We start from the raw sequence: 18965 nt of genomic DNA, 5'->3' as shown, positions 1-18965 counted from the left end.
GAGGTGAATTTGTCTTTACACGGTATCTGTGAGAAAGAAGTATCTTTTGGAATCCTCTAAACAATTATTCACTTCAAAATAGCTCATGTTTGTAACTTTTTTATAAGTCCCAATAAATACTGAATTATGCACAGGAGTATATAGATGCTGTGAGTTCACAGTAGATTTTTGTGTGCTTATTATTTGAGTTAACATTAGATTTCTAACTTTATTTTGAGTTTACTAGGCATGAAGAATATCAACCTCCCTTTTTCCCATTTTCTGCATGGGGTCGGGCTGTCATGTTAACTGCCACCATCTCTCTTGATTCAGTGCTACATTCCTGCCTTCTCTGACACACAAATCTTCTCTCACACAATCCATCCACCTCTTAGCTGGACGTCCTTAATTCCTTTTACCTTCTTCCTGTCTGTCCCAAATCTTCCTCACCAGATTGTCTTCTGCTTTTCTGCATGTGTCCAAACCACCGTAATCTGTTCTCTTTGATCTCTTTGATCTGCAATTGGAGCTACTTTGGCTTACGCTCTTATGTGTCTTCATTTCTTCGTCTGCCCCACAGTGTGCATCCTACCACCCTTCTCAATCACTTCATTTCCATCACCTCTAGCTTCCTCATCTGCTCTGCTTTTACTGCCCTGGTTTCTGTACCATACAGTAGTACTGGTTGCACCACTGTTTTGTACACCTTACCTTTCAGTTTCTTTGACATTCTTCTGTCATACACTACACCTGACACTCTATGCCAGTTGAGTGCAGCCCCTCTGATTCTAGCTTTGTCCCCTTCATTCAGATTTCCCTTCTCCTAAACCACCCCTCCCAGATACTTGAAGCTGTTAACCTATTTCACTGTCTTCCCTTCTATCTCACTTCTCAGCATCTTCTGATTTTCCCAATTTGTGCCATTACCACTGTGTTATCTGTACTTAGGTTCACCCCACATGCCTACATTTTTGCATTCTGTTCCTCTATCCTTTCCTGAAGTTCTTGCTCAGAGTCTGCTTGTAATTCCACATCATCTGTATGCAGCAACTTTGTTGATCTGTCCCCTCCAACCTGTTTGCTAATGTATTCATACTTGAGTCATAAGGGTTCTTGTACATAGCCTGCACTAATTCTACCAATGCTTCTGGGACTTTGAACCACCGGAGTACTGCCCAAATCAGCTTCCTTGGGACCTTGTCATATGCTTTCTCCAAGTCTAGGAATGCCCATTTGGACTCTTTCCTCATCTCTAGCTTCTTCTTAACTATCTGTCTCACTGCAAACATCGGGTCAGTTGTGCTGCATCCTGATTTGAATCTCCACACTGGTATGAGTACCCTCAGGAGCCATTTCACCCCTATCTCACCCATCATCTTTATCATATCTGCTGTGACCTCATCTGAGCCTGCTGCTTTCCCTGATTTCATTTTCCTTAGTGCTATTCTTACTTCTTCTAGGGTGGGCTCCTCTTCTTCTTTCATTGTAGGCTGTGTCTGAGGCAGTCCAGTTTCTCTGGGGTTTCCTTCTTTTAGAAGCATCTGTAAGTACTCATTCCATCTGCCTTTGATGTCCTGTGGGCTGACGAGCAGGTTGTTGTTGATATCCCTTATGAAGGGTGTTTGACTTTCTTCTTTATCTTTCTGTCTTTGGCTTGTAACCTGATACAGTTTCTTTGCATCACCTACTGAGTCACTTTCCAGAAGCTGGTAGAGTGCCTTCGATGCCCTATTCTTTGCCATTGCAACTCCTTTCTTAGCTTCTTTGTTAGCTAACTAGTATTCCTTCCTAGCCTGGTCCGTCTTTTATATCTTCCACTTTTTCCTGCACTCCTTCTTTCTTTTGATTACTTCTTGGACTTCTGCATTTCACCACCAGCTTTCCTTACGTACCTTATTTCCGTACCTGGCTCAGCCACATCTCTGTTCTATAGTCCTCATACATGCTGTCTTGAGGCACTACCATTCTTCTTCAGTTCCACCAATTTCCTCCTCTTCTTGGGGTGCAAGAGCCCTGAATAACTCCTTGAACTGTTCTACTTTTTTTCCAGTCGACTTCCAGGTTTTCGGCCTGGTCTCTGTTGACCTTAGAGCCTTCTCTGACCACTGCATGCAGCTGATTTTGGCAACCAGTGGTTTATGCCGTGGGCTGACTGTTTCACTGGGAGTGATATTGCAATCACTGATTCTACCCCAGTGCCCTTTCCTTACTAGGAGGAAGTATACCCAAGTTGCACGTTGGCCACTCTTGTATGTGATCTTGTGACTGTCTCTTTTTCTGAACCATGTGTTGGCTATTATCAAGCCATTTGCCAGACAAAAGTCTAGAATAGCCTTTCCTTCTTTATTCCTGATGCCCCACCCATGTGGACCCAGGCAGTCCTCATATCCTGTTCTGTCTCTCCTAATATGTGCATTCAAGTCGTCCATTATCAACACCAATCCATGTTGTCCTGCTTTATCGAATAGGTCCTGCAACTGCTGTATGAATGCATTCTTTTCCTCGCTATCACAAGCCTGCTGTTGGGCATAGGCTGAGATTATGAATACTGCCCTATCAATGAATGTGAATTTAGGCCAAGATGCAATACTTCAATAGTGCTATGGTCAAACACATACCAAAAGCCTTAATAATTAACGCAACAAAACAAAGTTCATGCTCTTTAGTACCTTCAAAAGCTCTTGAATCAACAAACATACTACATATAAAAGACTGTTCAGGCAATCCACAGAACAGACACTTGGGGATTTGGTGGTGATGGTGGAGAAGGATGGACCATCCATAACTCTGTGCCTGGAATAGGAAGTGATATCATTTCATGAGCTGTAGTATATTCTTGGTGACCAGCAGAGTAAGTGAAGTAAAATTCTTTACATTTTTTCCAGACCACTAGGAAGCCTAGTGGGCTAACGCACTGTGCTGTAGTTGACTGGTGCCTGGGTTCAAGATGTGGCAGGGGAGAGTATTTGAATGGCCTAGTGGGCTAATGCAGAACTGAGTGGCCAAGCTACGTTTCCATCTGACATAGATATCATTATATCTCTATATCATTGCTATGAATTCAAGAGTGTGAGAATTCCAGTATTTTCCTTAGTTTCACTCCACCCTCTTCTCTCCATCTCTAATTATAATATTTTGGCAAAATGGAATTGCTCTGGAAACAAAAACAAACCATTACAGGAAATTTTCTAATTTCCTTCAGTTACTAACACATGTAGCAAATAGAGGGTATTTTATTTTTGTTAGTACCCATAGATCTACTCCACACTCATTATGGGTGGCCACAGTGTGAATATAATGCTTCCATATTCTCTTTGAGCATGCTTTGAAGGGTAGTTGCTTCTTTGAAAACAAACTGATAACCTAATAAGTATAAGTTCTTTTGCAGTTTTTCGACTTGGGGAAATGTAGTGTCTTTCTGTTCTTTCTGATGGGGTTTTTCCCCCACCCAGCCTCAAAGGAAGGCAATAGTAAGATCTTCCATTTCTTTATCCAGCTATTTACATAAGGAAGAAGTAGCTACAGATGTATCCTAAATATCAATATGTATTAAACATTGACCAAGCAGATACAACACCACCAAGTTTTTTCTAACCAGCCTTCTTCCAAACAATTTACATTTCACGAGATTGTTGACTTCCCCTAGTTCTATTTCAAGACCAAAAAACAGATACAAAAATAAATAAATAAATAAAACTCCTTGAAAACATGAACATAGGCTACAACCTTGAGTTTCATACTTTATAGCACAGAATTCTAAAAATAGCCATACTCTCCGTTAGCCTCTGGCATGCATTTTCAGTCAGTCACTTAAAACAAAAATCTTTCCTTATAGCTTTAACCCATTCAAGCTTATAGTACCTTTTATATACTTCCAGTTAACACCCATAGCTCCTTATGGTATCTGAGCCTTTCTTGGGTGTGACTTTTTAACTTAGTGACTTACCAGCTTATAATAGGTAGAAATAGAAAGTGCAAGGATTTATTAATAAAATGACAACAAGATTGTTAATCTAGGATGTCCTGCAGTAGAAAAGACTTGATTATATTATGCTCTTTAAATTGAGTTTTCAAAAAATGCTCGAGAAGGCAAGGATGTATGCAGGCTGTAAGACTGTAACCCACTCTCTGTAAATGACTTTGGTCCTATTGTCAACCTTTGTCTGATAGTTAAAATACTTGAAAAAATAGTACGATAAAACTCTTTAGTTCTAATAAAATATGGATTCCTCACAGATAAGCAATATGATTTCTGTCCTTATTTTAACATTCTGACAGGTACATATTCATTGACAGACTACATCTTTGCAAACATTGAGCAAGGTAAAATTATAGGAGCCAGTTTTTAGGATCTTAAAAGTGCTGTCAGAGTTGTTGACCATGTTATGTTGTTACATAAACTGTTAGACATAGGTTTCTCCAAGGAAGTAGTATAACAGTTTGATAACTATTTTGAAAGCAGAGCTGTCTGAGTTACTGAATTTTACAATGCCACTCAGGCTAGGACCATAAAACGACCGGGAGGGGGGTGTCCCACAAGGTTCAGTCCTGGGCCCTCTGTTATTCTCTGACCCAGATTAAGTATATAATGTACATAGATGGCATCATACACCTAGCTAACAAGCTCTTGCATCACTGTGGTAGTCTCATCTCAAACAATTGGCTACCTGTTACAGCTAGAGCTACTTTATTGCTCAATACACTCCTCTACAAAATATTAAATGATGGCAATTGTCTATTCCTTGTCAGCAAGCTGCAGTTACAAAATCAGTTCTACACTCTTAAAAAATGACAAATTTTAGTTATACAGGCCCCCATTCGCACTTGTTATTTACTAAAGAGTTTTTTCCAACATTGTTAAAGCTGTTTGAAGCAATCTCCAGAGGATGTTAGGAGTATAGTCCAACTACTGACTTTAAAGAAAATACTCAAGAGACCATCTTTTCAAAAAAAAAAAAAAAAAAAGTAAATGACCTAAGTGAAAAGACAATAATACAGAGATTGCAATAGAAGGAATATGTTATGTACAAACTTTTAAGGTGTGATTACATAAAATAAATATGGTGTCATTTCACAGAACACATACTATTGTAATTTGTGTTTATACATATTGTATGAAGAAAAATATTAAGAAAGAAGATTGTTTACATTGTATACAATTTAGTTAGATGCTTTCATCTTTGAAGTTGTCTTACATGTCTAAGCGGGTGTGCATTAATGTAGTCTAACTAGTCATTATCTCTGTGATGATGTGAGGTAGTGCCAGCATAGCTAGCTGGAGTTTGTAAAGAATTATATATCATTTGTATATAAAGCTGATTTGTACAGATGCTTGTGCTGAAAAATGTATTTGTAAAGCTGCTTGTATTAAAAAATGTACCAACAGTGGGTCCTGATGACAGAAAAGAAATAAACCTGTATGTAAGACTGTATTCTAACTGTTAAAGTGAATACATTGTAATAGAGGATACTGGAAGATAAGAGGTTAATTTCAGTCCAGCTAACTTTGAAACATAGTCTGAAATTAAATTACCTGGTTTAGGCCTTAAAGATTGTATTTTACAGTTCTGATTGCAGTGAGAGACAAAATGTCTGTGAAATCCATGACTAGGAATCCTACTGTATTCTCCTTGGGGTGAACTGATTGCTACCCTGGAAAGGTGGAAGTTTTTGAAAAGGTTTGATAGGTTCAAGATGGTATAACACATCTTAGAAAAGCTCTGTGAGTATTATGACATATATGTGCTAGATTCTGATTCAGTTTCTAGTAAAGGGAGTAGTGTGGGAACCAGAGGTCAGGTGACTAGATGTATGTGATGTCATTATGTAATCCAGCACTGAAATTACGTTTTGATACTAGATAAGACTGAAGTATCAGGGCACTCTATTTGTGAAACCTGACAAAGAAAGATCCCTCACCCACATCATCTTGCCTTGCTCTAGTAAGTGAACTAGGGGACAGTAATTCTTTAGATCAGCCAGGAAAATATAGTGAGATTAGTTAAGTATTGTTTTTCTGTATCTGTGCAAATCTTTCCATCAGTGTTATTTTTAATATTTCCTGTGATTGATATTTAATATATTTAAACTTTTCATTGTGGCTGGTCTTTTAGACAATATATTAACCTTTGAGATTACTTACATTTATTTGGTGATGCTGTGGCCCTCTTGAAAGCCTTGCTGCATTGGTCAAACACTACCATTTCTATTAGTATTAAGTCTTATTTGTGGCCTGGGGGGAGATAGAGGAACAGAGAGAGAGAGAGAGAGAGAGAGAGACAGACAGACAGGGAAACTTAGCCTCAGGACTGAATGTGTTCCCTGTGTGTTCTTAAGGGAAATTGAACTTGGTGCAGAGAGCTACATCTGGAAAAACTGTGTGTATCTATCTTTGTTCCAAGTGAACATCTTCTCACTGGTAACAGTGGTGAGGATTGAGGCTCCATGATTACTGGCCCAGAGGAGGGGTGTCACAATCTCTGTAACATTTGTAACTGGCATCATTATTTAGGTGTTCAGACAGGGAATTTTTAAATTTGGTAAGAGAACGTAGCCCCATATTTCAGATGGAATTTTGTTCTGTAGTGCAGGGCCTATTCTGGAAAAAGCATGTTCTCTGATAAAGATTTTGAAGGGGGTCTGTTAAGTAGTATATTGCTGTCTTGTGAGTTTCTTAAAGAGTAAATATCTTCTCTACTGTGTAATTTTCTTTTCATTGGTGGACAGTAACCTTCCTTTGGTATTTTGTACAGCAGAGTATTAAGGAAATAGGTCTCTCTTTGCTTTACAGACAGCCAATTTAGTCTTTTAATGAGGTTGCAGAGGTGAGTTAGATGGCTTGCTGGTAGAGCAAACCTGCACATTTTATTCTCTATTATCTGGGTATTGTAGATGGAATGAAAGGAAAGAAGAAATAAGCCATATTCCAGTTAAGAAAGAATGATATTTTGGCCAGGACAGTAAGTGCAGTGGGTGTGCACCAATGTGAGATTCTATAACTGAGTTTTAATTGTGAAAGAACCATGTTAATTATGTTAATGATGTTGTCAATGTAGGCAGTGAAAAAAGTGTGGTTTCTAGGGGAATCCCTAAATATTTATACTCTGATACAAGTGGAATAATATTGTTTGGGTTATTGTAATGGTAATGCAGTTAAAATACTTTACTTTGTGTGGGGAAGCAAAGAGCATTACTTTAGCTTTTTTGTGGTTAATTAAATGTTTGTTGCTTACAACACATTTTTAAAGTTGAGAGAATGATTTTTTTTAACTGTGTCTGTAGGGATATTTTGTTATTTACTAGATTCTACCAAGAGAATATCATCTGCTTAAAAAGTGAGATTTAATTTTGTTAGGGGTTTGGCAAGATTGTTAAATGATAATAGAAGAGGACCCAAAACAAAGCCTTGAGAACCTCCAGTACTGAGGGTACCTAGAGATGAGAGAGTATTATTTGATGCAACTTAAAAGGGTCTATCCATCAGATTACTTTGGGCCATGTAAGAGTATTCTGTCCAAAGTTTAATTTTTTTCAGCTTAGATAAAAGTAGGCTGTGGCTTATTAATTTGAATGCTCTAGTATAATTGTCTAAAAGTATCTCAGCTGTTATCAAGCCATTTTTGAGAATACTGTAGATGGCATAATTTGCAGACAATAATGCACTACTAGTTCTAGAGGCATTTCTGAAGCCATGATGGTTATCAGATAGTAGACCATATCTATTTAAATTAAGTGGGTAAAGAATGGATATGGTTCAGTAGTCTTTCATTGTTTTGGTAGAAGGTTCTTTAGTGAGTGGGGTAATAATGGAATGCTTTACTGCTGGGGAACTGTTTCTGTAGTCAGGGAGAGATTGTAAATGTAGCAAAGAGACTTGGCAATTTTGTCATCTGCTTTCCTAAGAAAAGTAAGGTGGAGCTGGGAGTATTTTATGGAGGTGTGTTTCATGTTTTAAGAAGTTTAATAATAATTTTCTTAACTGAAATTTCAGTGAAGTGATGGTGTCAAGAACAGGATGAAAGCTGTTACAAGGATCTGACTGAATGTTGCTGGAGTTTTGAAAGGAGCTGGTTATGTCATCAATACTGGATATAATAAAGGTTTTGTATTATTAAGCCTAATTGTTGTTTGTTTTGGTAGCTATAGATTTTTTGTTGGAAGTGGTTTTTGAATATTTGATGTCTTTCCAGAATTTTTTTGAGTTTCCAGTGGAAGAGATTTGTTTATTGCATATGTAAGTAGCTTTTGCAGTGTTGATAGCTATTATGGAGTGTTTTTTTTTCAATGTCAGGTAGTTCTGATACATTTTGGGAATTACTGTGATTTTGTTTCAGTGATGCCCATGGTTTATATCATTATTTTATGAGATACTTAATGCCCCTGGTGAGCCAGGGGCATTTCTGCTCCAAGTCTTTGGCAGACAAATGGGAAAAGTGTGCCTTGGATTGATGAGAGAGTTGTTGTTGCGTCTTTCAGCTTTTCCCGGTTAGGGGTCTCCACAACGGAACTCCGGTCCGCTAATGATTGGCAGATAGATTTTTATGTGGCGAGTTGCCAGCCCTGTTGCACAACCTTCAACGAAGGTATGCCCATTCACGCATGTCTCCACGCAGAAGACGCTCTAGCTGAGAATCGAACCGGACAGCGTCGTACTGTGAGATGACAATGCTACCGCAGCACCACCACCGCAGCAGATTGATGAGAGAGTGTTGGTCAGAAATGTCAGAGCAGTGTTTTGGTGTTGTGATTGGTATAATGGGGACCAATTTATGCAGTATAATTATTTTTTAAGAGTGGCTAGCTTTTTTTCAGTAAAAGATCATTCTATATCAAGAGGTTGTTTGATGACTTAAAAGACCATACTGAGACTAAGTAGCAGTGGTCACTTTGGCTATCGGGAAGTACTTTGATATTTTTACATCTATGGGTTACATTTGTTATGATGAGATCTAGTGGAGAATGGTTTCCTGTTTTAGGGTTGGGTCTGGTAGGACGTTTGACCAGCTATTCAGGGTTCAGTTGAAGGAGCATTTTGATAAGCTGATTAGAACACGACCCTTCAGCATTGAAGTTCAAGTTACCTAAAATAATGGTGTTTTTACTGGGTCATCTGGGAAATACTCTGTGGATTAGGTATTTGATAGTGCTCACTGAGGATGGAGGAGGAATGTACATAGTACAAAGTGTAAGCTTTGCATATTTACTAAGGGTAATGCTGGCTGTTATCCAGTTTGGGGAAGTATCGCTGTTAGGGTTGGAGTTTGTATAGTCAGTAATGAGGAAGGATGCATTTTGCAGCTCCCCCTGGCCTATGACCTGGTGTACTGTCACAGAGTATTTGGTAGTTTGATTTTATGTAATTAGAGAGGCAGATATTGTCCTTTAGCCATCTCTGTCATAGCTACAATGGTAGGGTTTTCGGTAGCTATCGAAGCTTCCACTGTCACCCGTTTATTATTTATATTACAGGTGTTTAAACAAGATATTTTTATGCATTTGGTTTTGTTTGTAGTGCTGTTTTGTATGGCGTGGATGTTGTAGGGGCTTGAGCTATCTGGGTTGGAAGAAATTATATTTATTGGTTGTACTGGTTCTGAGTTCTTGTGGATGTAATGACATAGGGCCTATTTCTTTATAGACGTGATGAGTGTAGAGTGTTGAAGTAAGTGTATTTGTAAGAAATATTGTTTACTAGAGAAATAGGTGATAAACTCTATTCGTTATGATAGTATGGAATCTGTATGGGGGTATAATATGAGGTGTGCATATGGGTCTTACATTTTGAGGTGTTGTCTGAAAGGAAAGAACTGACTAGACAAATGGCTGATGGTTAAGCAAAAAAAGGTTAGTAAACATGAAACATATACCCTTACTGTGATCATGACTGGATGTTTGTTAATAGTAACTGGGGAGATCGAGAAAGGCAAATTACAAGCTCAGCAAAGATCTGATTTCCAAAGCCTTTTTTTTTAAACAAGAAACATCTTTATTAAATGATCATGTACGACACAGGAAATCATACATTTATATAAATGAAAATAAATCATATCAATATAATTTTAGATGCAAACATCATATATCACAAACCATATTGACATTTTAGTTGCAAACATTATACATCACTTATAATCTATCACATCATTATAATTTGCTCCTACCCTTTTCTAAAGATTCCAATTCCAGTTGTTTTATCTTTGTTACTATATTCACTACTTCTAGTACAATTGGTAGAGACTTTGATTTCCATTTTCAAGTAATTGTTTTTTGGCAGCCAACATAATTAGACTCAGCAAGTCCTTACTATGTATAGGCAATTCCAATTCTGTATCACAGCTCAAAATAATCATTTTCTTAGTTACACCAGTTTGCTCACCCAGTATCTCTGACAGAGTAGTTTGCAGGGAATCTTTAAAGTTTGCCTACTCATTACACGCCCAGAAAATATGTTCCCAATTCCTCTTTCTTCCCCATCACACCTCCAACATTTGCTGTCTACCTGAGGAAAAATTCTTTGGAGTCTACTTAGGGTATAAAAAATACCTATGTAAACACTTTCAAGCAAAGATCCTAAATCTTCTAGACTTTATTGCATGTTTGGGAAACATACATACATCCCCCATTATTTCTTTGTGAATTGCTTATCAAATCTCTCTTCTCAATCCTTTCTAACACTCCTCTGATTTATTCTTACAGTTATCTTGTATTATTTTATATGCTCTATGAATTATTCCCCTTTTAACAGCAGCTTCTGCCCTAGATTCTATTAAAAACTCTAACAGTGCTGTTATTTTGCTTAGGATCCCAATTTATTTCTCTTTGCCTATACTCTAATATCAATCCTTGATAGGGAAGACAATTTCTAGCCTGCAGTCGACATAAATTCTTGGCCTCTTCCCATTCTATTACCTTTCTCTCTCTAGTTACTTGCTCCCAATACCTTAGTTCTTTTGCTAGTTTTCTCCAATAAATTCCAGACCCCTCTTGCCTAATTGTCTGTATCCATAATTGCAATTATCCCTATCTGCAGAATCTCTTTTCTCCATTCTCATGTTGGCTTAGTTCTTAGAATACTTTCTGCAACTTTATGAATATAATATTCTGTATGGTTATTGTTATTCTCCTTAAGGATCTGCATCCAAAATCCCAGTCGCTCCTTGTATCTTGAGCTTCTATCCATTTCTTCATCACCCCTTTCCACTTTGAATTATAGGTTTCTGCTTGTGCTATGTATAAGAGCCATAACTGTGTAGCTCTGAAATACCCTTTCAAATTGGGTAATCCCAAACTGCCTTATTCTGTTGGTAGACTCAGCTTATCCCACTTGACAATTGCCATCTACCACTCCCAGATAAAATCTTTCAGCTCTTTATTAATTGCTATCCACAACTTCTCTGGTCGATAAAAATATTCCTGATCTGTGTATAAAGCTAAAGGGACTAAAACATTTTAACTGCTTCTATCTCACTATCGATATCCATATAACAGAGCTTCCAATTTCTCAGTTGTTGTATTATATTTTATTTAGTCTCTTCCCACATATTTTTAGCTGCCTCACCATTATATTTTTTAATCCATATACCTAAATACCTAATTTTATCATGTCCCTGTAAATATTGATATTGTTGAACTAATTCATGTGTGGGTACATAACGCACAGCTATTGCCTCTGTTTTACCTTCATGAATTTTGTATCCTGAAAAGATTTGAAACTGTCTCAAAATATTTCACAACACTGCAATTTCCTTTTTTGGTTTTATCATGTATAAAATAATATCATCTGCAAATAGAGCCAGCTTTTCTTGACTACCATACCAATTATATCCTTGAATTTCTGAGTCCCTTATTTTCTTTGCCAATGGTTCCAAATATAGTGCAAATAACAAAGGGGAAAGAGGACACCCCTATCTGAATCCTCTGTTCAAAGAGAAATTATCAGAGAGGAACCGACCCACTTTAATTTTTGCCTCTGATCCCTCATATATCCTCCTAATTAACCTTATTATTTTACCAGGGAATGCAAATACTTCCATTACCCTGCTCATAAACTCTCAAATAAAATCAGTCTAATCATTCAAAGTTCTGTAACCTGCAACTCTGGTGCCACATGTGATTCTATGCTCAGTTAAAAATATGGCTCTGTTTAACTGCAGCCTTGCTAAAATGTTTATATATGACTTGTTGCTAAAAATTATGTTGCATTAATCTGTTCTGAGGTTTGATTTTTTTAACCAGGAGGATATATCCATTGTGGGTCTCAGAATAGTTGGTCAGTGAAAGAATTTTTAAAAACTGTTCTTCCTATCTTTTGAATTTTTGACCTCTCATTAATTCATAAACTTTTGCACCTAAACAATTGTCTCTCAGTTCAATATAAACCTGACCTCTCTCACATTTTGACTGTATTCACAAGCAAGCAATGCAACAGACTGACGGGCTCATCTAACTAAGGAAAAAATGCCACTCAAGATTATCATATCATACTCTTGGCCCTAGGCGTGAGTGCGTGTGTGTGCCTTCTGTGGAAGGTTGGGTGCCAGGCTGGCAACTCGACACCGTAAAACTCCACTGCCAATCATGAGCGGATCTTGGCCCTAGGCGTGAGTGCGTGTGTGTGCCTTCTGTGGAAGGTTGGGTGCCAGGCTGGCAACTCGACACCGTAAAACTCCACTGCCAATCATGAGCGGACAGGTGATCTGCTGTGGCAACCCCTAACTGGGAAAATCTGAAAGAAGAAGAAGAGACTCTTAGAACACACTGCCAAGACACTCATCAACCCTGATAGATAGCCCCTCTTTAAGACCTGGCTTTCCAAGTAGTTTACTACAGAAACAAACTACATTCAGCTGTAAAATCAAGCAGTAGTAAATAATACATTCACACATCAGTCACAAAAAATCCGGCAGGCTACTGCCACAGAAGCAAAGCATCTAACTATCCTGCAGATGGCACAGGTTCAGTTATCAGCAGGGGTGTTAGAGGGTTCTATGTGAAGGCAGAGACATGATAAGCATTTTGTTTTCTTAATGCAGAGATGTGGGAACAAGACATGCATGCTCAAGAGGTGGGTATCCTATCACATTATCTATGATGGAGAGACAGAGTCTCATGGAAGGAATCTGTTTCTAAAAGAGGAGGGCTGGCTCATGATTTGCATCACTTGTTTGAATAAATTACACTTCCGTGTAGGGCTTAATGCAATTCCCATCCACTAAGTATTAACAAGGGCACACAAAGGGAACTTTAACTACACACAATCAATTCATGCAGAAAACTGCAGTTCATCTTATGAAGATAGCATATCTGGAGGTCTTGCACAGGTCCTGAGGGAGAAAATTAAAGTTACAAAAATGTGAAAGCCTACTGAATAAGTTAAAAATTGCATCTAAATAGTAATTCTGTTAACCAGGTAAAACTACATGAGTGACAGACAGCACAGATTTGTTTTGTTCCATTCCTCCTCTGACCATTAGCCTCCTCCTCTCTAGCCATCCCATTGAATCATTCAGTCCTCCTGGACTCTTGGAGTGCGGAACTATTATCCTTACAGAGGAACAGGATTTTCTTTCAAGTTCTGCAATCCCACTGTGCTTGTTCGTCAGAGTCCAAGGGGTCAGCATGTAATGGTGTTTTGCAATGCAAATCTACACCTCTGTATGTGATGTGATCAAACACTACTGCCTGCATAACTTTCAGCTGTCCCTAATATGCAGGAACACCCATAATTTTGGCTCAAACCTTTGCTCTGACCCTCCCAAGATTATACATTTTTGAGAAGTTCTGCATTCACTGTAGCAGTATATTTAAGTGTTCTTCATTTGTGTCCTTTTTCCCCTAAGCTTTTGCTTTGTCCCTAATTCTGGATGTACAAGGTTGAGAACTGTGCCTGCTCTCTTTGTAGATAAGCATGCCCATATGATCCTTGATCCACACTGGAGATTCTTCCATGGACAGCGTGTCCTGAGAACTTACCCTGTTCCCTCGCCTTGTAGAGAGCTGAATATGCTAAGCCTCCTCATTCCTACCCTCCACCATGCCAGCTACAGCAGGTGTCTGAGACATTAATAAAGCTCAGCTCAAATTGCTTAGGTCATAGGCAGGGCGTTATCTTTCTTTGCCAACAAAGTTGGCTGGGCAGCACAGCATTTTTAATTTTTTGGAACCTGTTTATTTTTGCACCTCAAGTGCCCAGATTATTGAAGTATCTACATACATACATACATACAAATATTTCAAACATGGGCATTAATGTCCTTCTAGCCTGCCAATAAACCAGAATAGTTGTTTCTGTAATAAGTATCCAGGCTGTTCTTAAAAATATTTAAACCAGCGCTTGCTTTAATTTGGTGGTCTGTTCCTTGCATCAGCTGCTCTCTCATAGAACCAGTTAGTGCATCCTCTCATTCCTATAGAATCTTCTGCATAGGTTGTCTGATGATTCTCTACTACTTTTTGATAACCCCAAACATTTCCAGAGGTAGTTGCCTGTAAATAGCCTATATACTTAAATAAGATATCCTCTTAAATATCTATATGAAACTCTGTACAAGTTCAGATATTTTAGTCTTTCATAATAACTTAAATTTTCACATCCATGGATTCCCTTGGTATATTTCCGCTGTAGTCCTTCCAGTTTACTCATGCTTGTTTCCTTACAAGGTTTATATATTGTTATTCCATACTCAAGTTTGTGTCTAAGGTAATTAACAAACAATGACTTCATAATTTCTGGTTTCTTAGACTTTATTAATCTTTTTATACAACCTATAGTTCTACAACTATCATTAACCAATTGGATGATATAATTCTATATACCCAGGTGCTTAAATGAATCTACACTTTCAATCACTGTTTGCTGTATTAAGTAGTCACCTTTCAATTTATGCCCCCCAAATCTCATATGCTAAGTTTTTTTATGTATTTATCAGCATATTATTCTCCTGTGCCCAAACGGTCAATTTAGTCAAGTGCTTTTGCAGGCATGCCCTATCTGTAAGACATGTAATCAGTTTACCCAATTTCAAGGGATTTACATACAGACCGTAGAACACCTCAGATGAAAAAGATAGGTCTGAAGGATACACTCTAAACAAGTAAGGCCTATGACAGAGCCCTGTGGAACACCCTGACTGTAACCAAGGATTTCACATGTCCAATTCCTGTATAATACTTGCCATATCCTATTTGTAAGTCATGCAGCTATCCATCTTATCAAGAGTACATCAATACCTAGTTGTTCTAATTTATTGATCAGTGTTTTGTGTATGACCCTGTCAAATCCTGAAGTTAAATCTATATAAACTACATCACAGCACAATTTTTCATTCATAGCTGTTATTATATTGCTGTAGAACATCATATTACAGGTGGTAATAGATCTATTTACAACATATGCATGTTGATATATGGCTTCAAGTCCCAACCTTTACAGTTCTGATAATAAATATATCCAATATTACCATCTCCATTATCTTTCCACAACAAGAAAGTACAGACTTAAGGGTCTGTATGACTCTGGGTTTGTCCTATTCTCCTTTCCCTTAAAGACAGGCTTAATAAGTATATGTCTTCAATCTTGATGACTCTCCCTATATTTATATGATCTAGTAAACAAAAGATATAATGGTACTGTAAGTTCTTGCTGAAGTGATCTCAGGTCATTATTACTACAGTAGACCCTGTGTAAGTTGACCACTCAAGGAACTGCAACAAACTGCTGAACATACGGAGGTGGACAACATAAGGAACTAGACCTACTTTACTGATATGTACATGTACTTTACTTTCTTGTACAGCTTTTATTAGAGAATATCATACAAAATCATACATAAGCAAAACACAGTAAAATCATACATACAGTATCATACAAAATCAATAAATTTGCTGTTTTCTCATGGTTTAATCATTCTTTCTGAAAAAAGAGTCAGTCTTGGTCTGTTTCTTATTCTTATTACAAAGGTAAGCGAAGAAAGCACTCTCAATGCTGGCTACACCACTCAACATACCTGGGCATTTCTCCACAGCAAATGACTTCAACTGCATTATCAGATGCCTGACATCCTCTTCTTTTGGAGTCTCTGCAATTTATGTGTCATCCTCATTGCTTCTTTGACTTCATCAGCTGCTTCATGCACTTTTACACTGGCCTACACTTTGGTCAATATCACTTGGAAAATTGCTTCTGTGTCAGGTTCATTACAGGTTGCCACCTCATCATCCATTGCAACAAAACCTTCATGGGAGATGGACTATCTGATGGGACCAAAATATTGTGCTCTTGGTTTGTGACAAATCCAGCTTTCATGAAATACGTCTGTATCCTTCCTGGTTGAACTTTATTCCAAGCAGAACTGATCCAGAAGTCAGCATCCAGAGCATTAGCTGATAAAGTGGATGAAATTGCCTCCACAGGCAGACCACAGGTTTATGTTTTAGTAATAACACACTGCAGGAGCTGGGCTTGGTAGTGTATTTTAAATGTTTTGACGATGCCTTGGTCAAGAGGTTGGGTTTTTGAGGTTGTGTTTGGAGGCAGAAATTTCAGTGTCACGTTTGTGAGATGATTCACTTGCTGGTGGCCAGGACAGTTGTCTACTGTCAGTAGAATAGATAGTTTCTTCTTCTTCATTTCTTCGATACCCCTTATCCACTCCTTAAATAGGGCACCAGTCATCCATGCACATTTGTTTGATCTCCAAGTGACAGGGAGGTCTTCGGGCTTCAGGTTCTTGAGTGCACGTGGCTTTGCCGATTTACCATTTACCAAGGCCTTTAGTTTCTCTCTGGTTGAGCTAGCACAAAGCAGAACTGTGAAACGTTCTTTAGAAAGTTTTCCTCTCTTACATTTGTCACCCTTCGTGATGAGGCTCCTGTCAGGCATCGCCTTGAAAAAGAGTCCGCACTCGTCAGCGTCAAAGATTTCATCATCTTTGAAGCCTCTGGCCAAGTCAGGGAACTTATTGATGAACTCTTCCACAACTTCTAGTGGAACTTCATTGGATTCACCACACAACACTTTCTGGGAGATCTTGTGACACAGTTTAAATTTCTTGAGCCAACCACTTGATGCTTGGAAATCTGCCACCCCAAATTCCTGTGTGAATTTTTTAGCAACTTCTTGGATCATTGGCCTGGAGATTCGGGCATTAACTGTCCTCAGTTGTTTGAACCAACTTAATGTAGCTTTATTGACTTCATCAAGGAAAGTTTTCCTTCTTTTCCACTGTAGGTCTCCTCTTTCCTTACCATATCTCTTCAAGTACTCATGTTTATGTTTTTGGATATTGCTAACTGTGGTTTTGCTAACACCAAAATGTTCCGCCGTCTTTGTTTGGCTGCTGCTTTCCAGAAAATGTAGAAGATCAACCTTTTCCTTCAATGTCAGCTCTTTGAGTTCTTTCCTTTGGGCCATCATGTCTCAATTAACTGTAAAAATTTTCAGTAATTGTAGGATGTACCTACAATTCAGACCAGCCCTTCACATTGAAAAAATCTTCAACAATACATGCTAAACAATAGGACGCTAGGCCTAATCCAACAAGTGGTAATAATAAAACATGAAAAAAGAACTTATACTAAAGAAAAAAATAATACAACTAAGGGGCAAAACCCATACCTTCTACCCCTTCATGTAGAGTGGACTTAACTGGTCAAGTTATAGAGAGTAAATTAATATTGTGTGTCACAGTCCAAGTGGTCAAGATACAGCTTACAGAGGTGGTCAATATAGAGAGGTCAGGCTTCCACTGAGTACATGTGGTGCATGTCTGGTCTATGAAAATTAGGCCAATTTATGGAGGTGGTCAATGTAGGGAGGTGGTCAACTATGGAGGTGCTACTGTAATTCTGTCTCCTCCCTGTGCTTTGTTTGGATCCAGTTTGAATAGTTATTTTTCAGTATAATCTAATTTGATTTCAATATCTGAGGGTACGTGGATGTTACTAGGACAACTTATCACCCCCTTTATAGATCCAAACTGTTTTGCATAAGATTTTGTAAATATATCAATAATCTGTTGTGTCTAAGAATAAATTTTAGAATCTATTCACAGTTTATCAATTTGTATGTCTTTACTCTTTCCACATCCTATGTATCTATAAAGTGGTTTCCTTTTATGCTCAATATCTTTATATAAATTTTATTCAAATTTTTAATGATCTCGTCTCCCACTATGCTTATTTTGTTTGTCCAGCTTGTTTATTTCAGTTTTCAAAGTTGTAGTTTGACCTCTTTTCATTTTGTTTGTCTGCCACCTTAATCAGTGACTGGCCTAACTTGTACTCCACTTGCTGTCCCATTATAGCCTCTCTAGTACCTTAAAAGTCATACAAAGTGTTCCTTCTGCCATGAAGTGAAATAAATACCAAAATTATTACCTACATTATTTCAGGTGTACTGCATTCCACTTTGGGGTGTCCATGGCTCTGTCATGGGACTGCTTCTGATAATCATTGTTCTCAACAATATTGATGTGCACTATAGAAACTGCATAATGTGCACATTTGTATGGTGTGAAAATGATTCCATTCTAGTTAGTTCTTCAGCATGTGTAGTAGACAACCATAACCAAATTCAACAAGGCTTTAACCTACTTGAGAAATTGCTCCTTGCCAACAGCTTATTCTTAAACAGATCAAAAAGCATTTCAGACTTATTTGAAAAAAGGCAAAACCAGAACCACTGTCCTTAGTTTAATCTTAACTAGTGGCAATTTTTTTGAAATCACACCATATGTTAATTTGAGTTCTGCCTACAAGATTGACTTCATTTCTCCTATTGTATCAGAAATACAAGTTATCTCCTATATGCAAGTTATGCTGTGCCACCTGCATCAATACCTCAGTCAGGATTCCATGCCAAGAATAGTCAAGGCCAGTCTTTTCTTACTTTTAAGGAGGTGCTGTCTTTACTTTTCCCTGAAGCATCTCTTGAAACTTGTAGTCACCTACAACCATCTATCAAAACATGTTATAGGCAGACACTGACAGTC

The 18965-nt window shown here is 38.0% G+C and overlaps 1 protein-coding gene across 1 annotated transcript; it reads right to left on the bottom strand.

Moving 5' to 3' along the window:
* Positions 1 to 16399: 16399 nt before the first annotated feature.
* On the bottom strand, positions 16400 to 17386 carry LOC122816187 (tigger transposable element-derived protein 6-like). The gene has a single exon (XM_044088937.1). It carries the CDS (start codon positions 17384 to 17386, stop codon positions 16400 to 16402), a length of 987 nt encoding a protein of 328 aa, XP_043944872.1.
* Positions 17387 to 18965: the final 1579 nt, after the last annotated feature.

Source organism: Protopterus annectens, chromosome 12.part0 (assembly GCF_019279795.1).
Source record: "Protopterus annectens isolate FY-2018-M chromosome 12.part0, PAN1.0, whole genome shotgun sequence".
NCBI lineage: Eukaryota > Metazoa > Chordata > Ceratodontiformes > Protopteridae > Protopterus > Protopterus annectens.
The sequence above is the reverse complement of the archived record's forward strand: the minus strand, read 5'-3'. Positions and strand labels throughout refer to the sequence as shown.

Coding starts and splice junctions, on each gene's coding strand:
- LOC122816187 (XM_044088937.1), bottom strand. CDS start 17,386: ATGGCCCAAAGGAAAGAACTCAAAGAGCTGACATTGAAGGAAAAGGTT.